At 44.4% G+C, this 27,040-nt stretch overlaps 1 protein-coding gene across 1 annotated transcript in view; it reads left to right on the top strand.

Moving 5' to 3' along the window:
• Positions 1-23,644, top strand: part of LOC144175834 (E3 ubiquitin-protein ligase MIB2-like) — a 70,133-nt gene extending 46,489 nt beyond the window's left edge. The window contains exons 8-15 of the mRNA XM_077704847.1: positions 1,547-1,698; positions 3,046-3,208; positions 7,687-7,841; positions 10,821-10,947; positions 12,034-12,273; positions 13,392-13,549; positions 16,719-16,924; positions 21,503-23,644. Of these exons, the coding sequence (XP_077560973.1) occupies positions 1,547-1,698; positions 3,046-3,208; positions 7,687-7,841; positions 10,821-10,947; positions 12,034-12,273; positions 13,392-13,549; positions 16,719-16,924; positions 21,503-21,732 (1,431 nt within the window). The 3' untranslated portion in view covers positions 21,733-23,644. The remainder of the gene's footprint in view (positions 1-1,546; positions 1,699-3,045; positions 3,209-7,686; positions 7,842-10,820; positions 10,948-12,033; positions 12,274-13,391; positions 13,550-16,718; positions 16,925-21,502) is intronic.
• The last annotated feature ends 3,396 nt before the right edge of the window (positions 23,645-27,040 follow it).

The following is a 27,040-nucleotide window of genomic DNA, read 5'->3' as shown; positions in this document are numbered from 1 at the left end:
TAAAATAAAACAGTAGAATTTTTGTGAAACGGGCTCTTCTGCATTGCCTTCAGGAAGACACTCAATGTGACAACAAAAGGACCAATAGCTTAGGGATTTCTGGAATGCTGACGCAGACGTGGGCTACCATTCTTCTAAAAAAGGCTTCCAAGTTGCGATTTCCAGCTTTCTCCACGCCTGCTTGGTAAAGCTGGAAAGTTCACTCCGGGAAAAAAAAATTCCGCCTGGACAACTAGCAAACTACTCTACCCGCTACAATTTTGCGACTGTTTTTCGAGGTTACCGGAAACTGTGGGCCATCACGCCTCATTCCTCAGCCGCAAGCATTGGGTGACTCTTGTGAGCGTTATAGCGTCTGCTTATGTAGTGGCACTGCAGCGACATGCTTTTTTATACAACGTAGCAATGAGAGTGCTATTTATGGTAAATTGCTGTTTTCCACTTCCTCCAGAAGTGTTCAGGATGAAAATTGAGCACCAAATAAAATGTTCATTTTTTCTACTTTTTGCTTTTCTCTCAACAACCGAAAACAACTAGTTAAAATTTCATAGAATATTCATCTTCCCTCTTACCCTAATTAAGCGGCAACAACGTAGTTATCCCTTTTATCGTACATCTTTTTACTCGAGCTAAATGTACGTTTAACTCGCATTAAATTTAAGCTGGTGCATCAAATTTACAATTTAAGTAGCATGCTAAATTTTCACTCCCACAGTCGTAGTACAACCCTACCTGCTACAATGTTAGGTGCTACAAATCGCCGAAAATGCTTAAGGCTGTCTTTTATTTAACGGATTTGGCCAAGACTCGATTCTTGAACCACGAGAAAGGGCTCGACCGCGATTCGACAGGTTTTTGTGCTGAACTCTGTCAGATCTCCGCACAGTCTCCACGTGCTCAGAGGCTGCCATGAAAAAATTCAACGGGCGTGTGCAACAACCAGCCTAGACCTATACGTCCTACATCGGGATTTATTGGCGGTGCGTGCCGCATGTCTTGAAGAGGACTTTTTTGTTTGTGGCGACTTCGAGCCTGGTTAGGCTGTGGAGTCGGTGGCGGTACTAAAGGTTGCGGGCGACTGTGGTGGTTTTCATTATTGGCTTGTCACGCGACCGAAATTATTTCTGTTGTTTGGACCCATTTGCTGCACTTGTACGTTTGATCCCTGATTTATTAGCATTGTTAGCTGCGATCAGAAGTGTTGTAGCACTATCCTGGCCTCTCCACACCCGTTGCCGTACTTCGCTTCAAATTCACCAAGGGTTTCGTCTTCAGTCATTTCTTCTTTGGACGTCGCCCACTTAAAGCTTTTCCCTAGCTTGTGCAGTATGTCACCTGCCTACATGTGTGCATATATACAAGCGTGCATTCACTCATAGACGCATACATGTGCAGACATACGCACTTACGCAGAGGCCATACAACACACGCGCGCACGAGAGAATGCAAGGGGTGTGTTGTTTGGCATTTTTGTGCGCTTGCGCATGTTTAGAGAATTAAACAAGAGCTACTCCACCAATGATTGCATGTCGCAATATTCAAACAGCGGGGACAACGAAGGAGCATCAAGTGTTCACCCCTGCATGTAGCCTGCTTTCGTGGCAACGAAGCTGAGATCAGAATGCTTATAAGGAACAAGAGCAGCATTGAAGCGTTGGACACTGACAAGAACAGGCCCCTTCATTACTGCGCTCACGGGTAAGTAGTGCGATTCCGCCTGTGTCTACAACTGGGGCTTTTTTTATTCTTGTTGTTAGCAGGAACAATTCCACCGTTTGTAAATCTACCTGTACTACTTTAAACACCAAACAAACTTTAAAACACCTGCACGTAATGTCTTTTCATCTTCCGCGTAAATATGCTTTGTAGGAAGTATTCTGGTGATACCTTCAGGATATTGTAGCTATGCAAAAGGCCATTGTTTTGTTATAGTTTTGTCAACGTGCTGTACAAATAATAGCGTTGGCAACGCTGAATTTTCCAGCAGACGTACAGTAACTCTTACATATAATTATTTTGCCCACAGAGAGGTTGCACATCTGCCGTGGGTGTCTCGCAGTGGTAGCTTAATTCCTACCAATGCGAGGCACGCCACATTAAGAGCGATTTCAGCGAAGTGCACACACAGGAATCAAGAGTAACCATCTACCGCTCATAACCACCTGCCGCTCAATAGGAACGAACCCCGTGTAGTTACATGCAGCAGACTTCACGTAACCGCGTCGAAAAGATTTGTTACTTACTTCCCCAACTTATGAAATCTGGGATCTGAGGCTTTTAAATCGGCCAGTGTATATTAGTTAAGGAAAACGAGCCCTGCAACCATCTAAAATTTACAAAGCTTACATTCATAATACAATAATTTTCGACACAAAGGGCGTTCATAGAAATTCAATTTTTTTCAAGGGTGAAGCCCTGAACGTGCTGTCGGGCTAAGAAAGGGAGTGACGGGTGTTATAGCACTTCTCTTTTTGGAGGGCAGTCCTTGACAATCTGCAGCGCAGCTCTCACTGCTGCCAGCTCAGTTTTTGTAGCCGATGTCTTGTGACTGAGCTTCTGGCTTCGGAAGATTCGGAAGTTACGGAGCCATCAGCATATTCAATTCTCAATTCAATTCAGTTTATTTCCACATCAAGGATGTTGAACATCCAGCATATACGTGGGTATACCCGCCAGAGCAGCGAGATATATGCTAAGTTTGCTACGGGCGAGAACTCTCAGCATGAAGGACTTCTTATAGGCCCCTGCAACAGCGAAGACAGTGCGGTGCGGGGTTTTAAAGCTCTTGCGCGTTTTCTTAGAGACTCGGGACTCGCTCCAGTTTGTGACTGCCTCTGCCGCTTTTTTTATGCTTGCGTTGGTCCTTCTGGTGAATTTTCTTTTGTTTTTCCTTTTCTTATTTGTTTATTCACGTTAGCATTTAACCCTTATCACATTTTCACAAACCATCGGAAGTAGCAAGCCCATTATTATGCTGGGCTGACATCTTCGGTCTCATTGAAGAATTTTTTCTCTCGCTATCTTATCTTTTTGATGGAACATCAGGAACGAGCCTGGTGCGATGAAGATCTTGATTGAAGCCGGAGCTGATGTCAACGCGCTGAATGAGAAGAAGTGTTCGCCACTGCAGGTGTCAGTCGTCAAGGGCCACGTGGACTGCGTGCGGACGCTTCTCACATGCTCTCGTCGTATCAACGTCAACACCAGGGTATGCGTGCATGGTTCGGCTTACGCGTAGCTGCCATAGCAATCGCAAGGCTTCTCTCTCAGCTGCATTAGCCAAGGAAAGCGATTGTCTTCTGTAGCCAGGAGCAACATCTTCGAAGATTTTCTATAGTGCACTAGCCGACCGTTTTTTTTCCGACTCCAAAAATTTGAACTTGCTCGATATTCGGACTTGCTGGACCTTCCCGGAGAGCCCGCCAGTTGTCCCATAAGGGTTATATATATGAACAACGCATATTTCCGGCAAAACAAAGCCAGCAGCTCAATTTTCCGGACAAAACATTCCGCGGCAGAACCACAGTGCTACTCCTGGACGACGCCATTTTGAATCCTAAGCTACCTGACTAGGTTATATTTGAATGCGGATTGGCTTGACTTCCGCCCGTGTAGCAAACTTTGATCTTTGAGGCCATAATTGTGCATTTAGTGTGCGGCGGAAGCAATCTCGAAAGCCAATGTTTACGAAGAAAACGTGACGCTTGCAGAGATGCACGTAGACGTTCTCACAAGAAGGAGGAATGGATGGCAAGGAACCACTCGCGACCTTTTCATTCCTACTTAATTTAAATAAGGTTAGTTTTTGCAACTCGTGGATTTTTAGGGCTGCTATTTTCTTTGGACGATTTTTTGTTCCCCTCCAAGTCCGAAAACTCTGTCGGCTACTGTATATTAAAAAGGTGCATTAATAGTGCCGTGTATACTATACAAAATGTACCAACTCCTTTGCTGGCAGCCCAGAGACAAGTAGCCTGTCAGCAAAAGAGAACGTTTTTCGTCAAAAAATAAATGATGAAGAGTTTAAAGATAATTTTAAAGGTGGTGCCCATCTTTAATACCACAAAGCGTAGTTTTTAATTAGCTTCAGTTCCTAATTAGCTTTTAATTTAAATATCGCTGACGTACAAAAAGCTTTCTTTTAACATTTATATTCATGCGTGCCAAAAAATGCGCCTTTAGAGGCCGAATCGACAGCGAGGGACAAGGAATTTACGCACTATTTAAAAAAATGAATGAAGTGGCAACTCAAAAGCACATTGTATTTTTTAAACATTGTGGGAGCTCCGGTTCTTAAAAGAGTCACAATGACGTCCACAATAATCCCCTGAGAGTAACACGTCCATTGTGGCTTGGAAACATGTGCGCGTAATTAACTGTAAACACTTCTTGGTGAATCCGTTATATGCCTTCAGACGACATGCCTGAAACATTAACTGTCCCAAAAATTCATCGCTGTGAGTTACTTGGCCTAGACGACAAGTTCCGAAATTTAGTCGGCTGTGTATTGAGGTGACGTGTGTTTTAATGTGGCTAAGTCATTGCTTCAGGCATGCGCTCAGGCATTGCTTCAACAATGGGCTCATTATTTGGAACCAGTCTCCTGCACGTCATTATCGGTCACATTGAACATTTATCGACGGCAAATGTTCTTGCGTTTTGGTTTCTGCACGTGGTAAATGATTCCGAAGTGTTAAATCGCCCATTCGTCAAACCAAAGTTCAATTGGAAGGGGGTGGGGGCGGGGTTTCATGGACTGACAAAATACGTGGAATATGAAGCATGCTGTAATGAATGGCTGGCAATTATGTTATCCCTGTTAGGTATCCTCGATTAATACCGAAATACCCACTCCCAGGCCTTTCCATTGTTTGTGTGTATCGGGAGAAATTCCACCACAGCCGAGAATCAAATCAGTGGCCTGGGATTTAGTAGTCAGTGTCTTAGCCACTAAGCCACCGCTCCCTCTCCAAAAAGCAAAACATGCACGTAACACAGTGATGTGCTCTAATTGTGTGCAGCTTGGGAACCATGGGGCAAATCTCGTGGTGACGGTAATATTTTTTCATAGTATAGGTATAAATATCGAATCAGAATAAGAAATGAGGGGCTCGCTGAATGAAGAGAGAAGCAATGGTCGAAAGTCAAGACCGTCGAGTGAAAAAAAAAAAGTGCTAAGTGATTTATTCATCTTCAAAGAGATAGTTTTTGAAAAGTTTGAAACAAAAAAGTTGAGAAAGACATTCCTGCCGCGTGGGATCCAAACCCATGACCTCCAGAATAACGGTGTGTTGCGATACCATTTACGCTACTGGTGAGGCTGTGCTTCCCTCCATTTTCTTGGCTATTTATGCTAAAGTAATTGTTTCCTTAGCTTGGGGGTGGTAGGTGGCGCCACTCTAACTAGTGGGGGTGAAGGTGACCTTTTTAACTCCCCGGGACGTGGCTCGAGCGTCTACGGCGTATCGAGAGCGGTCAACCAACGTTGAATCATCTCAATCAACCTGTGGCACCAAAACTGCTAGAGCGGTATTCTGGAGTTCGTGGGTTTGGTTCCACACCCGGCGAGCATGTTTTTCCCCAGTGTGAATTTTTCTAACATTTCAAACACTATACCTGTTGCAGAAAGATTAATGAAATCTATAGTCGGACGGAAGCCTGCCTGGTGGGGATGGGTCATGATACAACGGGAAACAAAAGCACCGACCAAAAATATATTTCGTAAAATAAAAGATGTTTCGGCTCCCACACGGGAGCCGTGTTCACAATGAATTCGTCAGTACATCAGATAACGATTTATGTACATTTAAGAATGTGACGTAGGCAGTGGGAGTAAACTGGATGCAGATTGCCCTGCGTTCGATTCAATGTTCGCTCAGTTGTCTGTATGATCAATGATTCCAGATGAAGTCGTGACGTCAGGTTTGTCTCTTTTTGCAAGAATGCGTGCCGCACCCCCGTTCATCTCGTGGCCCGAAGTGTCAGCATGCTCAGCCAGAGCGTACGAAGCCATGTGGCGTTTTCTGACGTCGTAGTCATGTTGTTTTATTCGTTTTTCGAAGTTGCCGGTTTCTTCTATGTAGTTGTACTCGCAATCGCCACAAGGGACGGAGTATACCACTCCTGAGACTTTTTTTTGGGTGTGAACAGGGCTCCCGTGTGGTAGCCGAAACGTCTTTTATGTTACTAAATATATTTTTGGTCGGTATTTTTCATACCCCGTTGTATCAAAGATAAATGACTTTTTTCCCCTTTGAGGGAAGGAGTTTATGGTGGTTGCCCCTTTGTGTTTTCGCTATATATATATATATATAAAGATAGGTCAGCAGTCTACAACGCCAAAGGATGCATAGGGGTGTGGTTAGGCTCTTTTCTTTTTCACTACAGTTAATGAAGTAAACATTTTTTTTTAATATACAGAAGAAAGAAAGAAAGAAAAACACGCGCCCAGAGTGGGGACCGAACCCACGCCTTTCGATTACATGTCGAATGCCTTACCAATTCGGCTATCTGGGCGACTGTGTTCTCCTTCACTTTCTGGGCTATTTATATTTACTAGAATTGTATCTGACGCTTGAGGGTGGTAGCCAGCGCCACTCTGACTATACGGGGAGAAGGGGACCTTCTTTTCAACCCCCGGGGCGTGACTCAAACGTCTACAGCCTGTCATGAGCGGGTAACTGGCGGGAAGCCCTCTTATGCTACCTAGGCATCAAGGCTGCCAGAACCGAGACCCTCGCTAGGCTTTCGCAGAATAATATAGTAAGGAAATGAGGGGCTCGTTGAGGAAATACAGAAAGATAGGTCAGCAGTCTACAACGCCAAAGGATGCATAGGGGTGTGGTTAGGCTCTTTTCTTTTTCACTACGGTTAATGAAGTAAACATTTTTTTTAAATATACAGAAGAAAGAAAGAAAGAAAAACACGCGCCCAGAGTGGGGACCGAACCCACGCCTTTCGATTACATGTCGAATGCCTTACCAATTCGGCTATCTGGGTGACTGTGTTCTCCTTCACTTTCTGGGCTATTTATATTTACTAGAATTGTATCTGACGCTTGAGGGTGGTAGCCAGCGCCACTCTGACTATACGGGGAGAAGGGGACCTTCTTTTCAACCCCCGGGGCGTGACTCAAACGTCTACAGCCTGTCATGAGCGGGTAACTGGCGGGAAGCCCTATATATATATATATATATATATATATATATATATATATATATATATATATATATATATATATATATATATATATATATATAAGGGTACGCGGAATTCAACATAACAATTTAGATGCAACGCGAGAGCACTCGATTCAAAGTTAGAATAATGGACTCCTCTGTGCACAATTCATGCGATTGTTCGGTTTTAATTACAAATCTCCAGAACGCAATACATTTTTTGTGTATTTTCAGCCTCCCTAGCCTCGAAGCATGTCGGAGCAATTTATTACTAATTCTAAGCTTTACTCATCGTGTTTTTCATTGCAAACGGAGGCCCTCAATATAAACAAGAAACATGCATGCCTATTTTGAAAAAGGTGGCGTTTAGAATAAAAATAATTTAAAAGTTTTTAATACACGATCTTCTTATTGTTAAGTAACAGTTGGTGGTAAAGGAACTCGCTATACCACGCCATGAAGATGTAAGCACATCGCATTTATCGGTGCATGCAAACTTCTGTTTCAGGATTTTGTCGGCGACACGGCTTTACATGACGCCATATCAAAAGGCAACTTCCAAATTGCTACCCTGCTGATTGATTTTCCTTCAGTGGATCTCACCGTAAAAAACGCACGCGGGTTCAACGCGTTGCATGAGGCCTGCTTGAGAGGGAACAATCCGTAAGTCGCTTTCTGCCCATTTTTAGAAACGTGATCTGAATATTTCTGCGGAAGTATACACCCGCAAAATGTATTACGTCACGTTTTTATCTACAACAATAAATAGTAAATACCCATCGTTGAAACCATCATTCACTGCAATTCCTTCAAGTTGGGATTTGAAAATACGTTTCAACAATTAGAGGGCCGATAAACTATATGTAACACACAACAATGAATGCTCATATGCATATGGTGTATTTTTAAAGAGTAAGAGATGGTGTCTGCTCGAACCCAAGAGCTCTTTTTCGACTTTACTATTAGCCCGTCGTTTGTGCCACCTACCGATTTGTGCGGCAATTTATGGGCCTACTGATCCGGGCTACGACGCAAATATTGTACAGCAATGTCAATATATAGGATTCCGTGAACAAATCCTATACCGCCCGTTTTATACCAGTGAAAATGTTTATTCATGGAGAATGGGGCAAACCAGTCTCCAATAGTTCTCTACTACTTGGTATGAGGGAGCGCCAATGTATCTTCTTTTTACAATTATCTCATAGCACGGTCCTCTGCTTAGATGCCTCGCGACGCAATGCCATGATCGAAGCTCGTAGGACGTGTGATCTGGCTGCATCTCTTTTGCGTCGAAGCGTCAAAAGCACGTCATCACGCAGACATAATATACCACGACGTGGCGCTGTAAACCGCCCTTTTTATAATCGTAGGATTTAAAGGAAGCATCAGCCTACCGTTATGAATAACTCTTATATGCTTCGCACAATATCACCTTGTTCATATTATACGTTTCTATTTATCAGGGCCCTTTACACTTTAGCTCATTGCAAATCTTAACTCTCCTCACTCATAACTAGAGATCGGAGCTTTAGGAAAAATGCCCGTTTTTTTTCCTTGAGCTCGTATCAAGCCTATTTTAAACCTTATCAAGTTCATAACAAGCCCGTATCAAACCTTATCGCCTGTAAAGTGTTGGTGCGTGAAACCTCAAAATTAATCAATCAATCAATGTTCCACGTTCTTCTCACGCGCTGTGTATGTGGAACAAAGGCGAACACTTTATCCCATGAGCCCTATTCGTTGATAAAAATAAAAGAATGAAGAAAGTGAACTTGACACAGCCGCGCACATGCCACTCAAGGCCAAACACGCCTCCTAGGGGAAACCCACGTGCAAATCTGACGCACAAAAAATTTTGACGGGCCGCCACGAATACGTGCACAGTCATCCGCGGATCACGAGAACACTGTCGGACCGCAAGATGCAGCACGCGCAGGACGAAGAAGGGACGAGAAACGGAGCTATTAGGAATGGGCAACTCGGAATTGTTGAAATACTCTAGCCACTACAGCCATCATTTGCCATGCCGGGTAATGTTCAAGGGCATTTGGAAGCCTAGCAAGAAGGGTATTAGTGGTACAGAATGTTGCGTGCTGTTTAATATTAATAATCGCTATATAGAGCATAGTTCTTCAATGGTGTTATTCCTGCTGCTTCCCTAGTCATCTTCTTCTGAAGAACAGAATACCTAAATATCTTTGTACGGAATTGTTGCACTTTCATGTACTATCTATGGGATTCGTCCGTGCTGTGAAAAGCTGGCGACGTCTTTCTGCTCTGTCAACGTATAAATGCCTGAAGTTATTATCTTTCTTTGGCGCGCGGTTATGTCTTCAAGCAGCAGTTACCGATTGCGCCGCTTCCACCACAGTCTGTTGTCACCGATTAAGCTCGGCTAAGGGCACGAAACTACTACATATAAACTTCCCGGTAGAACTAACAGCATTGCAGACGACCAAAGCGTCCCAGCCGAAATTATTTACACCACGTTACACTTGAACAAGACTTGGCACATCCGCGTGCTTATTTCACACTCCTAGCAGAAATCATTCCCTCAGCTGAGAGCCTGGGCGTCACAAGAATGCTGAGTTCATTTCAAAGGTCCAGGATAGATCCGCCACCTCCCCCAAAGGACTGGTCGTTGATAGAGCCATTCCTGTCTCACAATCTGCCATTCTGTCTGACATAAAATTCCTGGATTCCCTTAGCTACAAGACGTGCCGAAGGTTCTGAGCACGTAGCATTCTGATATTCCAGATTTAATCAGGTCATGTAACGTCCCAAACTACAATCACACTCCCCATTTTCAGTGAACGTTGAGGGGGTTTTTTTGCACACAATTGTCGACTGAATTGAGGTACTACTTAAAGCCGGAAATCATTGACATAGAGCTGGCTTGTCATGGCGTTTAAGATTTTATTTTGTTGTCCAATCACCCTACATTTCACGTAAATCTGCTAAAATATAAACTTTTGTGCGGCTGATTTTCACGCAGAAACTAAAATTAATTTCCGCATCACAAGGCTTGCCCGCTGTTTCTACTACAACTCAAAAATTTGTCGCAAAATAGGCTAATGCAGTTAATACGAATGGAGCCCATATGTGTCTAAACGACAGCATTAGGTGGCTATAAATGCCTAAATGGCACTTCTCAGTGCCTATTTGGGCGCGTAAAACCTGGATATTTCCGGCCTAAAGTTCCAGTCTCAACTCGCGGTCCTTTAAAATTATTTACAACTATCGCCCCATTTCCATCACCAGCGTATCTTCTAAAATCATGCGACATGTATTGTACTCCTATATAGTTTCCTTTCTATCATGTCTGAAATCCTATCCAATTCAGCACGGTTTTCGTAAAAATTTATCTTGTCACACCCAGCATCCCCTTTTTCTTCACGATCTGCATACTTATCTCGACAAAAACGTTGCCGTTGATGCCCTATTCTTGGACTTCGAGAATGCCACATCGAGTATGCCACTGGGATTTCTAGCATTGTATTTCTGATAGCACTAAATGATGATTACAACTGTGTTCAACTGTTAATTTAACATTTAATGCACAGTTACGCATTCTATGCTCTTTTTGGCCCCGGCCATCTACAAAAGCATCATTTTCTCATTTATTCTTTCTCATTCCAGTGTTGTAGAGAAAATTCTCCTAAGGCGACCAGACGTCGTAAACATACCGAAAGAAGACGGATTCACCGCTCTGCATCTGGCTGCAGTTAATGGACATTACAAGATAGCGCAAACTCTTTTGACAAAGGTAACTTTTTCCTCCCTTACACTGAATTGTGTTTTAATTCCGTGTGCTACCATAACTGAACGCGTGCCACAATAAAAGCCTCCTCTCTACCAAAAAAGTGCGCCTTTCGGTCTTTTAAAAGCTGCTCTTAAACACCGGATGACGAAGCATTGAAATTTTCACGTGTTATCGTTGTTGCTTAATTGTAGAGCTTTGTCTTCTGCATTATTTTACAATTATATGAAGGAACCGCTTGAATGGCAGTAGAACTGATCGTATTTGTACATTTCACAAACAACAGCTCGAAAAATCAGTCGTAATAGACGGGTAGTCCATAGAGTTTCATACTAATATGTACTAGAGCACATATCTGTCGCTGCAGTCACGGGCTGCCGTGGGTGGCGCCATTGGCGCTAGCGACGTTCCTCGCCTACTTGGCTTAGCTAGCCATAAGGCTTTCTTTTTATTTGTTTTTGTTTCGAAGCCAAAATCAACAAAAAAGGGTAACGTTTTTTTTAAGTTCATCGTGCATGAAGCTTCTACATAATCACTGAAAAATTAATCTTTTGGAGGTTCAATTTTACAATAACAAAACAAATTTCAGGTACCTTCTACAGTAATATTGTTGCTTTTTTGCAGCCAGAGCCAACTTTTTAGCCTGTTGATGAGCCACGCCAAGGACAAGTGGAACGTGCCTGCCCTGTACATGATGAAACGATCGCTGAAGCACGGCTCCCCTAGACAGTGGCGCCAGATTTCCCTCTAGTATATATTAGTATGAAACTATAGCGTGGTCATCAGATTCTTTCTTTACAGGAGAGCACATTATCAATGGCACTCTGGGCATGTTCTGTATGAAAGCATTCCTTATAAGCATTACCGCTTTGCCTTAGTAGCAACAAAATCTTTAACAAAAGTAAGTTTGCAGAAATATTTTTTGCACCCAGCTCTACAGCTGCCTATTTTTTGCACCCAGCTGTAGGCAGCTGTACAGCTGCCTACAGCTGCCTATTGAACAAATTTTTTCGCCCAATATTGGCAGGAGTTGTTGCCCATCGCTTGAAACTGCTATATTTCTGTCACTTCTTTTCTTGTCCTACATTTCAGGGGCGGTGCAACTTGGAACTCCGTAACAACAAACAGGAGACGCCACTGGTCTCGGCTGTGTTGCGCAGGCAGTGGGATGTCGTGGAACTGCTTGTAGAAGCTGGAGCTAACATTAACAGCCAGGATAAGGACGGAGATACCCCCTTGAATATTGCCTTGCACACGACCATCATGAGGCATCTTCTATGGCAGTTGCACATGGGGTCATCCGGCCCATCAAAAGCTCCAAACCTATCTGCGGTCTGTGAACATTTTCTGCCCTTAATTTCTGCTTTTTGACCGTCATATAAACCTTGGAGTCCCTCTGGCGGATTTTCTCTTGAAAATCCGCCCGAGGGCCTCAAAAACCAGTTCCAAGTTTTGGAACCGGTTCCTGTTCCAAAAGTGAAACTGATACTCACAGTTCTTCATGCCTTGTGATTATTCGAGCCCCCTATTGAAATGCCCTCGGGCGAATGTAAGTACTGAAATAAATAAATAAATAAATAAATAAATAAATAAATAAATAAATAAATAAATAAATAAATAAATAGAAATTTCATAAAAATAAGAAAAAGTTTTGGGGCATTCATAAATGAGACGGCTTATATTGTCCCTAAGGAATATCTTCCCAGCAATGTTTTTCTGTTCAGAGGTGAAGCCGAATTTAATAGTATTGATGTAAGTTTGGTCTTTGTAGGTTGGCTTTTGTAACTTATTTTGCACCGTGAAACATGGTCATCTACGAAGCTAGTATGTGAACAGACAAAAGTTCTTACTCTTGTGTCATAAAAGTATCCCAAAGCAAATTACAGGATAAGTAGCCACTGACTACTGAATCACAACGCCGGGTTGCTTACAGAAAATGGCTGTACGCGTTGTTTTACCGGAACTATCCGGAAACAAATTATGTGACAATAAGCCGCTAAGACGACAAAGACTACGGAAGACAGCTTCCCGGGTTATTCTTTTTCACAGAGTGAAAGGGTACTGATTTCTTTTTCAAAAACAACGTTGACGTAATGCCGCAATCTGGGTCATTCCCATCTAGTTACTTTTACCATTCTTCATTGATCTAGGAAGCGAAGTCCAAACACATCTTCAGAAGGATAATTTTCAGCGAAGTCGCACTTAGTTTGTGCAAGAAATGATTAGCTCAACAAAGGAAATGGAAAAGCTCGCAGAAATGCGAAAACTTGGAAGCTCTGTAAGCCTTCGTATCGTCTCGTGTTTCTTTCACGATAGAGTTTTATAAAGGTTTTTCACCAATTGATGCTTTGTCCCTCAGTCATGTTATGCATAATCGCTTAGTACTGAGAAGAAAAAGAATAGTGTCACACTGTTTTTAAGTTGAAGGTGACCTTGTGTTCGGCGTGCAGATCGAGCAGCAGCTTGAAGACCGCAAACTGGCCCCCATCTGCTACCTGGCCAACCGTGGAGCGGACCTATACAAGAAGAACAATAACGGCGTATCGCCTTTGGACACCGCTAATGCAATCGGTATTGCGGAAGTGGTGGTCGCTTGGGCCACGAAGCCGTGAGTAACAATACTGGATATTTGTTTTTATGGTTCAATGTGTCAGCAGTAAATAATTGCAACTAATCTTCAAGGAGAGCTTCAGAAATTCCAGAACAGTAGGCTTACGGAGGAATTCGGTACTGAGAACGCCCTGTGACACTAATGTAATCTACGAGGAAGAAGCTACTTCCTATAATCATTGCTGTTAATGCAGAATATTTTAACGCGAACCGCATAAACGGTTTGGAATGGCTCCGATCTGTCTCCTACGCGTTACGCCGTTGCTCGTCCCGCTGATTGGTTGATTGTAGGGTTTAAGGCACCGACGCAACGTAGGCGACCAGGCGCGCCGTAGTGGAGGGCTCCGGATTAATTTTGACCCCCTGGGGATCTTTAACGTGCGCCGAAATCTCGTACACACAGGCGTCCTTGCTTTTCACCTCCATCAGAAAGGCTGTCGCAGCGGCCGGGAATCGAACCCGCGACCTCGTGTGTTCAGCAGCGCAACGCGACGGGTGCCTCGTTCCCGTCTTTCTGTGAAGAGAGAGTTGACGACGCTGGTGAATTTCGTTGCCGTCTGTTAGCTCGCTCAGCCGCGTTCTTCCGTTTCCTTCATCTGCGAGTACTAGAGGTCACCTTTCACTGCTGACGTGCTTAAACTGCCGCCACGGAATGCGTCGGACAATATAACGCTGGGGAAGCCGACACCCGCTTTTCGCTCGATGGGCCATTAGTTGCTATTGCCCTAAATACCTGTTACCCGACGTTGCAATTTGTGACGTCTCAGGAGCTCGCGTGGAAGATGAGTGACTTTGGCGTCACCTGTGCTGATGTTTTTCTAACGCACTAACTAATGAATGACTGAAATTTATTGATAATTAGATGGCTGGCGTGCATTTATGTAGCGAACCTATTAACCTAGGTTGGGTTTTTCTTTAAGCGTGCCAGCACGACTAGAGAATCGCTTGCTGTGGGGACAATCAGCGCTTTTGTGACGGTGATATCACGTGGTTGATTCACGAGAAGCCTGTTGTCAAACTCTCGCCAGAGCAGTGGCCCATGGCCGGCTAGCATACGGTTTTCCAACATACGGTTTTCCAACATACGGTTTTCCAACAGCCCCCGGCATCTGCGCGATTCAGAAATACTAAATCGTTCTATGATTCGAACCATCACGAGTATCCCTCGACACACCAGAAATGATCGTCCAGAGTTGGCAGTTCCTCTTCCCACGCTACGACAGCTCGTGGAGGAAACTCAGCTACGTTTTCAAATGCGCCTAGAATGCTCACCGCAAGGACAAGCAATCTTAAAATGGGACGCGTTGAACAGCGTCTTTGAGGAGGCACCCTTTCAAGGTACTTCCCCCCATGGGAACGTCCACCGCTTGGACTCATCAGACGACGGCCTATACGGCGCTCCAACCGGGCGGCTAGAGAGCGTCTTGTTAGGCGTATACGGCAAGACAAAGCCATTGATGAACTAGATGTTTTCAGAGGCAGCAGTGGCCAACAATGCCGCAGCGGTAGCTTGAACTTGCCCTGAATTTCCACCCCTGGATGGGTCCTGCAATATCTCACAAATCAATGGCCTACTAGCAGAAGCCGAACTTTTCGGAGTTCTAGGTGCCCTTCAAAGCATCCAAAAGAATCGCCCGTCTCTTCCTCAAACCAAACTCCGCGTTCTCACAGACTCCCACGTGGCACTTCGTGAACTAAATCGTTCTTTCACTCCAAACGCAACTGCCACTACTATACTGAGAAAAATTCAGGAGCTACGGCACGAATTCGTATCCGTTCGTTTGGTTAGGACCCCGGCGCACACCCAGGGTGACACAGGGAACCAGTTAGCCCACATGGCTGCCCGGGAGAGTCTCTCACATCCTCCCATGGTTTCTTCTAACCCACCCCCACAGGACGCGACCTGGCCTGAAAACTACCGCAAAGCAAAGATCCTTAGTCGTCAGCGCCTCCAGGAATCCTGCCCTGTGGGTTTCCTCACACCTCTAAAACGTCTCCCCAGAAAAGTAGAAGTTATTGCAAACAAGATATACACAAACTGTGTATATACTGCAGAATTGCTTGGGTTTGGGCGAGTTGGTTTTCCATATCGACTTGATATCGACTTTCCATATCGACTTGATAGTTGATAGTCAGCACTGTGTCCGTGTTTCCTTCCTAAGTCCTATCGTTTTTTGTTCAAGCTGAAATTTCAAGTCGATGTGTATATACCCCCGACATTCTCTTTAAATTGACCTATCCTCGTACAGCATATACTCCAAAGGGCATATTTTGTGGGCAATCAGTTGTTTCCAATCTTTACCACCTTATCTTGATGTGCTCTGCCTTTTCGCAAGGACCATCGGAACTTTTAACACTACACTCCATCCCGTGTGATGAAGAGGACCATATTAGCCAAATGCGTGCTAATCCCTCTTTATTAGAGGGAACTGTAGAATTCTCTCTCCAGAATGGTCTCGCTAACGCCATTTGATTCGTGATTGACTCAGCCCTGTATGGGTCAGTGATTCTGTGACAAGTGCGAACTGACTTTCTAATGGGACAAAAAGTGCAAATGTGTTATCGATTACTTTTATTTTCATTTTTTTAACCGTATTGCCTTCATTAATCTGGAGACGTAGCTATACTTTCACGTCATAGTTTATGAGTAGGTTTGGGTGTTAACTGCCCCTCTGAGGTGATGCCGAGGTTTGAGAAAATCATTCAAGGGAGACCTTGTGCACTAGTAGCAATACGTACTGACACAAAATCAACAAAATGACGCCGCAGGTGTTCATGTAAAAAAAAAGCTACCAGGTCTCCTAAGTAACCGCGGCTTGGTTCCGCACTGCTCGCCTTTTGCTCCTGCTACATTTCGCAAAGACATCTCTGTTCCTTCAATTGATCTCAGTGCACACCGCTGACTTTTGTTCGCTTGTGGCAACATTCAAGTTTGCTTCTAGAATTTGGTCAAGTAAACAAAAAAAAATTCAGGCAGTGCGTAATGCAGAATGGCTGCTTGTTCTACTGCTTCATTTATTGCATGTCGCTGCAAATAAAATGCGATTATGGTGTAAAGCGATTAGGGTGTAAATTGTGATTAGGGTGTAAAGCGATCTTAAAGTGAACGCTTTGTATATTTTCCAAGTAAAAATGACTATCGTGTTTGAATTTATTTCTTCTTCTAGTCGGTTCGTGGCTGGCACAAGAGATGCAACAAGCCGACAGGGCGCCCGTGCGTCTGCCGGAGTTTCGCAGTGCAAGATCTGCGCCGATGCTGAAGCGGACGTTGTATTCAAGCCATGCGGACACCGAGTGACCTGCCAGGAGTGCTGCTTGCGCTGTAAACTCTGCCTCATTTGCGCAAAGCCCGTCCAGGCCAAAGTTCGTTCCGGTGGGTACGCCTTCATTCGTTCGCGTGGATGAGCTTAATGAAACGCGTTTATGCTACCGACAGTAACCTTTTCATTTTCATCCCAATCGGCCGTCTAGGCGGCTTCGCTGAGGGTGTTTGGTACTAGGCGCTTAGGTTCAGGAATAGAGTTTCATACTTATGTACACTAAAGGGAAATCTGGCGCTACTGTCTAGGGGAGCCGAGCTTCAGTGAGCCTTCCGTCATGTGCCGGGCAGGCATGTTTCACTTGGCCTTGGCATGGCTTATGAACAGGCTGGAAAATTGCCTCCGGGTGCAAAAAGGCAACAATATTATTGCAGAAGATTAACCAAATTTGTTTTGTTGTTATAAAGCTTAAGCCTTTTATTTATTTATTTATTTATTTATTTTTTTATTTATTTATTTATTTATTTATTTATTTATTTATTTATTTCTCAGGGATTCTTTAGAAGATTCGTGCACGAGGAACAAGAAAAAATGCGGTATTTCTTACCGGATTTTGGCTTCAAGCCAAAAAAGAAGCCATATGGCTAGCTGAGCCAGAGGAGAGGAATGCCGCTAGCTGCAATATCGCCGTTTCCCTCTAGTATATTTTAGTATGAATCTCTGCGTGTAGGTACTTCCGAGTTAGTCCTGGCAAACGGCCCCAGATAATGGCGCTACTGGTTTGTTCTTTACTGTGCATCCAGGGGATACTGGGACAACTGTGACTATAAAAATTCAAGCCCGTTCCGCCTTGAGAATGTCAGAGGGGGGAGGAGTGGTACATCTATCTGTTGTACAGAGCCGACGCGCAGCACTTTGTAGTAAGGAATCTGTGCGCACATTTTTGACGTTACCATGCGAGCGTTTAGGCGAATAGTAAAAGTAGGTTCGCTGTAGTTAAAAGCGACAGACAACCGATTGTTGTCGCGTATATGTTCTCTAGCTCATATGAAAGCCAGCGTTTTATATAGCGCGGGAACCACAAGAAATTTCTAAACAAATCAGCGGAAATAATTTTAATTTGGCAGCAAACTTCCTGAAATCAGAAGGGTGGCGGTTCGTAGTGTCGAAACTTGACACTACAATATGTGTCCCTGTCACGTGACCTGCAAACCTAGCAGCTACTGTAACTGCTGAAACGTTTATTTGCGTATTGAAAACCTTCTAACACAAGTATTTGTCGAAGGTTAAATTGCATATGTATTTCTAAACATTATTTTGAAAACTTTAAAGACACGGCGCTGCCATCGCCGGGTTGCTTTTAGTGTGGCTAACTGAACCACCATGCCCAGAATCAACGGCAGCGCTTAGTAAACAGATCCAGTGAAGGAGCTTGGACGATTCTGCCTGAGTCAGAGGCGCTTGTTCTGCCAAAATATTTTATTTCACTTTCCAAATACGCCAACGGCAGCTTAAAAAAAACGTCGCGCCCGGGGAGAATCGAACTGCCCACCTCCACAACGTGAAGCCAGATTCTATATATCGTCTATCCCAACAGATGGCCCATTCGTGCACAATAGACCGTTGCACTAAAAAACACATAACGGAACAGAAAAGCCTGCGATTCAAACTTTTTTACCTGGCGACAAGTTTTTAAATATCGTTTTTAATTCCGCATACAGACAATAGTATGTTGCCGAGCTACTCTGTCATGGTTACCAGCATCATTTTTGGGGGGGACACATATGGCTCGCAGATCTAAAAATTTCGATTTAAAAAGTTCTAGGGCATTATCAGCAAAACCGTTTCTCGTCAAGGTGCTTTAAAGGGACACTGAAGTGAATTTGTCAAGCTCCCGTTTTTGCTTGCACTGCGTAGACTGGCTCAAATTAGCACACTTTTCATCGTTTATTCGGTTGACAAATCGGTAATTATTTTACAAAGCGCGAAAGAAGAAAAACTACCATGCGCGGTTTGCGGCGGCCGCACCAACTAAAGCTGTGACGTTAGGAGGAGCGGGCACCGTGATTGGACGATGCCCAAGGTGAGCAACCAAACAAGTTTCGGTTTCGGTTTCGGTTCTGTAAAACACAACCGTTGGCGTTGTTGAATGGGCATTCTCAATAACTCAGTAATCATCGTACCGCGCTTCTGCCATGTTGTCCGCTGTAAAAATGCATAAAGATAAGCCTCCTAGGACGGATTGGAATCGTAGCATTCACTAGCCGAAACCTACGCAGTGCATGAACGCCCTCCGCGTACCCGCAGACGCCCAAATGTCATGCGCTTTTCCCCCATATTTGGAGCTTGCCTCCCTCATGCCTGTGTCGTAAAAAGCGTGTTCGCACCAGGCCAAGGGTCTGTTCATTCTGGCCTGTGCCCACTGCCTGCAAGCAGTCTGTGCTTATGGCAACAGCACGCCAACGAGAACTCGCTAGCGCGCCAGTGCCAGCCTGCGCGCGTTTTGTGAACTAGTTCGTGGAGCCATGAACGTTGCGGCCCAAAAAAAGGTGAACTCAATATAGAAAACATCGGCGGAAAATGAAAAAGTGAACTTACAAAAAAAAAAAAAAAAGCACGTACCCGCGGCGCCCGCTCGGCCACAGAACGGGCTCCGCTGGCATTGCTAATATAGGGTATATATTGTACAACCACTTTACACTTTTCTTTAGTTTTGGTATTTCAAGCAGCTTAGGTGACTATTTGTTGTATTGCGCTCGTGCAGTAAGCGTCGCCCGAGTTTCCACAATAGCTCACGTCTAGCAATTGCATTTTGTAGACGGAAAAGCGTTCGCAGATGCGTAGTCGTGCTGCTGACCGCTGTGCTTGTTCGCCCAGCGCAAAAAAGTGCTTCCCGCACCCTAGTTTTACGCTGTACGGTAAAAATATCAGTTGATTTTATTTCCATAGTACCTATATTGACTTCGCTGACTCTTCTCCCGCCTTCAAGAGGCCTTATATTTTCCTACTGGCATACCAGTCAGCGAAGCGTCGCATGTGCGCTTGTGCAGCGCTTGTGTGAAGCGACCTTGACTTGGAGCTAGATACAGTGTACAAACTAACCAAGTAAAGAAAGGCAAATTCTACCATTCACAAACGTGTCCTGGCTTCGTTTCAACTGAGCGAACGAATTGCGACGACCCGTCGGCGGCCGGCGGACGAAACGCTGGGCCGACTGACTCAGTCTGAAGGCCGAGGAGCCTTGCAGTAGCGCAGCCAATTGCCAGCTTATCCCCTCCTGACGTCACACGAAAACGCCGCAGAAAATGGGCTAGCGTAAAGAGAGGAGGACAGCATTTTCGAATTAATTTTTCTACTAAATAAAATCGCGTAAACGCGCCCAGGGTGGTCGAAACATGGCCTGGGGACTCCGGACTACAATTTGCGCAAGTAATCCCGCAATGTTTACATATCACTTCAGTGTCCCTTTAAGTGATGCCCTGTCATTTGGGATAGAGAAGATATACTCGACAAAAATCGGTTGTCTGTACCTTTAAGGTTGGGTTTAGGGATATGGTTAGGGTAGTTAAAATAGGTTTATGGTTACGTTCAGTGATATATTTAGGGTCAAGGTAAATTATGGTTGAAAGTTAGGTTTAGGGATACGTTATATTTACTGCTGCTGTATTCAATCCCTCCTATTTCATCGTAACCCTTCTAATTTTACGAATCTACCTCAACACGTCTTAATATATGTTATAACACCCTAATCTATGTTATCCAGGCAAAATCTATTTTAATCTACCTTACTCCAACTTAAACTTTTATAACCCGTGTCAATACATCCTAATCTACCCTATTCCACCTTTATACATTTTATTTCACTTTAGTTCTAGAAAATGTGTGCTTATTTACACTAATTTAGTATAAACCGTCCTAATGGTTCATTGTTACCTTAGTTCACACCAGTTAATGTTAAACGACTTTAAACCCCTTCAAAGTGCCATAATCTTCATTGATCATTTTATCTATTTCATCTATCCGGCCGCGACGGCTGTTTTCATGATGGAGGCGAAGAACGGAAACGTCAATGTTGGGACATTTCAGCGCCTCTTTTAGATCCTCAGGTGGTCGGAATTGATCCGGATCCTTCCCCTACGAAGCGCCTCATAGCCCAGTGCAAGGCGGCGAAACGGCCCATTGCGGCAGGCCCGGCCGAGCGACCAAGTGAAAACGAACGCCGTCTACAAAGCTTCGTTGCCTTGACGCTGAAGGACAGGATAGCGGCAAACTTATAACGGCCACAATTTATTCCGGGGCCAAGCAGTTTCTTCTGCTGCGACAGATGGCGCTAGCTTACCTAGGCCAAGCAATTTTGACAGTGTCTCGCTGCCCTACAAAGTGTCGTTTCCACTCCTGTCTTGTCCTTAATGCGTGACCCAGGTGTAAATTCGCAACGTAAGACCATATCAAAAGAGGCCAAGTTTGTTGGTGGTGCCATTTCAGTTGCCGACCGCACTATATTCAATAAGCATATAGAGCACCGTCAAATAAAAAGGTAGAACTACGGCATTGTTTGTTTGGGAGCACAGTGGTTGCCTTCGTCATTCTGCCCTGTTGTGTGATATCTCTATGGTGACCTTTATGCGCCTGTGTGTCCCGAGTTACCTGTAGCAGAGCGTGACGCAAGTGTGAACGGTTGTATTCTTCAGACGGTCAACCGGTGCAAGCGACGCAGGCGAACCAAAGGAGGCAGCAGGAGCTGGACGCCAAGCTGAAAGAGCTGGAGGACCGCCACCAGTGCGCCATATGCATGGAAAGGACGCGCAATGTCGTCTTCCTGTGTGGCCACGGCGCATGCACGGAGTGTTCGGCGAACCTGGACTGCTGCCACATGTGCCGCGTTCCTGTCGAGAGAAAGATACCCATCTTTAGCGGCTGAAGCAAGCCACGCTTTAGACCTCCTTGCGACAGAGCGCGGAGTCGCAACAGTCAAGACCAATGAGGTCCCTCATCCAGACGCTGTTCGTGCCATCCATGTGGTTTTGCTGCCCTAACGAACAAAGGACACGTTAGCATGGTAAAGCGAAAGTCAACATTGAGCTCGAATAAAAAACAGTGAAAACTGCGAATGCACTGAAATGATCGATGAATAAAGTAAGTGTCATGTTTAACATACCGTGCATAAATAAGTTGGAATAATTTGACAACGGCACGTCACTGCTATCGTCTTTCTCCCCTTAAAAAAGTTTAGTGGCATACTGTTTACTCTCCCCCGACGAGTTCATACGTTTCTCAGTGCCCCAAAATTTACCCAGCACCACTCACCAAACCCATTTGAACGAGCACCGTTCTTGTCAAACGTTCATTTATACCTGTCTACGTTCGTTTTATCTCACTGTATTTTGTAGTTTTCACCCCTAGTTGATTATTGCAGTTATTGTGCACTCACCCTATTGTCCGTTGCTCACTCAGTTTGCCTAAGTTCCTATAGAAGTACGTGCCAATTTCAGTTTCCTCACTGTCGTTTTCAATAATTATTAATATTATTCGGCCGTAGTGTCATGTGTTTTTTGCCAACTTCTAGCCAAAATCTCCCGTCCCAAATTGCGCAAATGCAGTTGGCTATGTATTATTCCCTCTTGTGTTACAATTCTACTCGTACTGTTTATCGGTCTGAAGCACTACGACTTGTTCAAACTATGATAAGCTCTTACTGCTCCAGAAAGAAGCTTTCAGTGCAGTCGAAGGCTATCGTGGTAGGCCTGTTGATCTCACACACCCTCTATTTAGAAAATATGGAATCCTAAATCCAAACAAATGCAGTATCTTCGTCTGCTGCAGTGCATACACCGAAACCGTTTAAACCCGTCCCTTCATAGAACACGGCAACACAATACTACCTGCGTACTCAAAAAAAGAGCGAACCCATCATTCGCACAAACTATGGCAAACAAAGTATGCAGTTTCAGGTGCCCGAAGCTCTTAACCTAGCTGTTTTCGTTTGATTGGGAATATGAGACATCTAAAAAAAAATTTCCGAGATATGTTATGAAATACTTGACCGAGTGCACTCCAGAACTTCTCTGGGGCCTCTGTGAATTCTTGTGTTTTTTAGCGTTTTTTTTTTCTCTGGAGGTTTGTTATGCTCATTATTTCTACTCTTGCGCGTATAGAGATACACACGTATCTACTCTGAACCTTTCTTTTGTGCGTTGCAGTGTTTTTATTTGGTGTTTCTTTGTGTATAGGATACGTGTAAAGATGTACTACATGTTTTGTAATTGCGTGTTTTCGCGCCAATTCTGTCTATTTGTTGTACTTGTTTAATAACGGCTTCAAAACCGCTTCCAAACTGAAAAGGGATCTTAAAACTTGTCAGGCCTCGTGGCCTTTTGTCTCGGCTTCCTTTTTCGCTTCAGGAAGAAATAAACTTTAAACATCATAATTATTGTTTGTGAACTGCGCACTCTTTCGTACTGCGCCATACGGCTTTCTTGTAGAGATTTCGTAGAACTTTATATTTATATTCTAAGATCAGAATTATCATTTACCCATGGTTTAGTGACTCGTCAACGCATTTTTTGTTTATGTGCCATGGTTTTTCATGCGTTGCTGTTTTTGTTGGTTTATTTACTTATTATTGGGAGCATACAACACTCTCCCTAATTTTCACAAATTTGTTTTCGCACATATGCACTGTTCTTTTAGTGCTGTCTTCTTTTTATCCAACAGGAAACAATTGTTTTCTTCTGCTGTGTCTCCAACACCCAAAGTATTATACTTTTCTGCGTGATGGCTTTTAGGGGCATTTGGAATGAATGACTAAATAAAGTATTTTCTCCGCCTTGTTAGCTCCTGCATATGCATATTCTCGACTCAAACGAACTGTCAGTGATAATGCAAAAGCATCGAGTTCCCACGCCACCAATTTGAATAACTTCAAAGATTGTGAATAATAAAGGCCAGAAAAAATTGTGCATATTCAATATAAAACGCACAATAGTACCACTCCTAATTCCGTTCACCGTCGCAGCGGTCAACTGCACTAAACCACCGGGGAAACTTCATGACACACAACTTTGGAATTCCGCCTACTTTGAAGCAAGGAATATGGGCGCAGCTTGCAGTAGTGGTGCAAGGGTGGAGTAGCGGCAGAGCTGGCGGCCCCTCTCCCCCTTCGTCGGAGACCCGGCTGTTGCACCTCAAATTTATTTCCGAACTTGCCGCTGAATGTTCTCTACGACTGGCAGGCCCGTATCGTTTCGTCCGCAAATTTTCACATCTGTCCCAAAGCGGATCGCGTTAGAATGCGCTCGAAACCGCAGCCAAGTCCTAAGCCAACGCCCACGCTAGGAACCCGAAGGAAATGCTGTGCGCCCTAAATGCGATGATAGCTGAAGCGGCTAGAGGCCGGTTTCATAACGCGAGGGACTCAGGTTCCATATCGAGCACGGGAAGCGTTTTGGTTCTTTCCGATTGCCTGCTCATGCTATCGCCACTATCGCACCCCGCCGCTGCTGCTAACCGCGTACTTCTCTGGCCTTCGCGGTGGCGCAGTGGTCATGTTGCCGATTTCACAACGTAAACGTCCCGGGTTCTACTTCCGAGACGGCCCTAACCGCATTTAGATGGGATTTCCGGAAGTTGAATGACAAACTCTTACAAGATGATTGTCGCGTATACGAAAATCGGACTGAGACGGTTCAATCTCCAAACGCAGTACGCCACTAGGTGCAGCACAGAACGAGCGTCCGGACTAACGGGGACAGCGGAGGAGCTGCCTCAGGCGTTAGCATTCGGTAACGACGATTGACTGCGAGCCTCCGTGCTTAACGAGGACAGCGGGGGGCTGCCACAAGCGTCAGTCTTCGGCGGCGCGAAACGTGGGCGGAAGCAAATAAAGTACAGGGTCCAGCCAGTCTAAGTTCTCGCTCCTGCTCACCGACGGCCCCTGCGGTTTCCCGCGCCCTTTTCGTACCTTTCTCCGCGAGTGCCCGAATGGGAACCCATAGTGCCGATATCTTTTTCTGGAGTCTTAGAACGACGGTCTGCGCTCTCTGCCGGACCCTAGTGCAACTGCTCTCCTTTATTTTCTGTGTAAGAACATAGGTGGCCCCACACTACACTACATTTCCTTTATGTTAACATAGGTGGCACCACGCTACGCTGCATGATCTTTTTATGGAACGAGTAAGAAATGCCTTGGAAAAAATAGATAACTGCAGCAGTGAAAAATACGGAGTTCAAAGGGAACGCTTTAAACACGAAATAAAAATGGGAGCAATCGAAAAAGCGAGCGCAATTAAAAAGGATAAACAAAAGCAAGAAAGCCTTCTGCGCTCAATCTTTCAGACGATGGTTGCTGAAGAAAGCCGAGCACCGGGGGCGTTTAAAGAAGAGATACGGGCCACAAAAGCAAAACTTGAGCAGATAGATGCGCAGCGTTATCACGCAGGGCTTGTCAGAATAAATTATAGCGGATAAAACGCCCACAAAGAGAGCGCTGGGGACGGAAAAAAGATACGCTCGCCTTAACGAAATAACTGAGATTGAATATAAAGCCGGGTTCAGACTGTTTCCGCAAATGTCGTAAAACTTTAAAGAATGACGTCATTACACGTCTCAGCCAACAGAACTGCGTGACACGCCATTTTTTTACGTCTGTAGATCACGATATGGCTTTTACGTCGGTAGTCTGAACATAGCCTAATGGCGCAATTAGCAGTGAAACGATAGATATAGAACGTATATTTTTTTGTTCACTTTAAGACCTTGTTTACTAGAAGCCCTATTGAACTGGCAAAGTTCTAAAGTGAATTTGTGTCACTTATGTCAAACATTAATGATGAAAGAGTTACTTCTGGAATCCCCGTCACTGTTGAGGAAGTTAAGGAAGCTATTGACAACTTAAACCTGGGAAAGTTACCAGGACCTCATGGCCTGAGTGCTGCTTCTTATAGGTCCTTTAAACATGAGATATCCCTGTGTTAACTGCTGTGTTCGAAGAAGCTTATATGTTAGAAACACAGCCACCGTTGTTTTCAGCTTCCCACATGATATTAATTCTCAAAAGAGAAGACATGGTCAAACTTCACCAAGTCGCATCGTACTGGCCCATAAGCATAACAAACATCTATTATAAAGTACTATGGAAAATATTGGCTAGAAGGTTGCAGGCTGTAACTGGCAGCTTAGTGAGGCCGCATGAAACATATAAAAGATACGTCAGTTTTTATGAACATAGACAAAAAACAGCGTGTACTTGAAATTTGCGACGTGGCGCATACAGGCGTCGCAATGCTACAGGTGGACCTAGAAAAGGTGTTTGATTGTGCGCCTCACGATGGTCTTTTGGCGGGCTTGTAACATAGTAACATCGGGTCAGTTATTCTAGAAGGTGTTCGCATGGCGCATAACAACTGTGCAACTAGACGGATTGTTAACAATGTGGTTGGAAGGTGTATAGAAGTGCAGAGGTCCGTGAGGCAGGGGTGTCCTCTTTAACCTCTGGTCTTTTGCAGATATATTGAATCATTATGTTTAAGCATAATAAAAAAACGGCACTGTCAAGAGATTTCCGCTTCATGCAGCTGAAATTAAAGTTTTAGCATACGCGGAAGATATTGTTATCTTCTGCGTAGATAGCAATATCGTGCGGAATAGCGTAGATATCAATACATTGTAAATACCAAACCATTGATAGGGTCATTAATACCGTTAAATAGTTTTGTTAAGTTAGTAGATGGGCTGTAAAACTGGTAAACATGCCTGGGCGTCTGGCAAGGAGATGAGAGTACAACACCGGTGGTATTTCAAAATGTTAAGTGGGTGACGTCACCGGTGAAGTACCTTGGCGTTTTCCTGGAGTATTATTCAACAGTGGCCCTTAATTGCGGAGACAAGCTGTAGAGCTTCGTCAAAATGCGGAGAAGTGGAAGGCCGCGAAGTTATCCATCTTCGCTCGCCCAACGGTTTGAAACCAATTTCTGGTGACCAAACTGTGGTATCTGTTACAAGTACTTCACTGTTCACAGGCAAACGACCAAAAGCTACATCGTAGTTTCCCAGTTTTTGTTTGGGTTTACGTAGTGGGGGGTTAGGTTTAACACATTTCTTTTTGCGACAGCTCCCAAGCCGCTTTCTGTTTTGGCGGGATGTAAAACACCCGTTTTTGCGCACCGTTTTCCCAGTCAGGTTAGGCAGGGTTTTGCATGAGTTGTATGTTACGACATTGTGTCTGCCAGGAG

The sequence above is a fragment of the Haemaphysalis longicornis genome, unplaced genomic scaffold (assembly GCF_048455015.1).
Source record: "Haemaphysalis longicornis isolate Haplotype H1 unplaced genomic scaffold, Haemaphysalis longicornis Haplotype H1 scaffold_3, whole genome shotgun sequence".
NCBI lineage: Eukaryota > Metazoa > Arthropoda > Arachnida > Ixodida > Ixodidae > Haemaphysalis > Haemaphysalis longicornis.
This window is presented reverse-complemented; position numbering and strand designations above follow the sequence as displayed.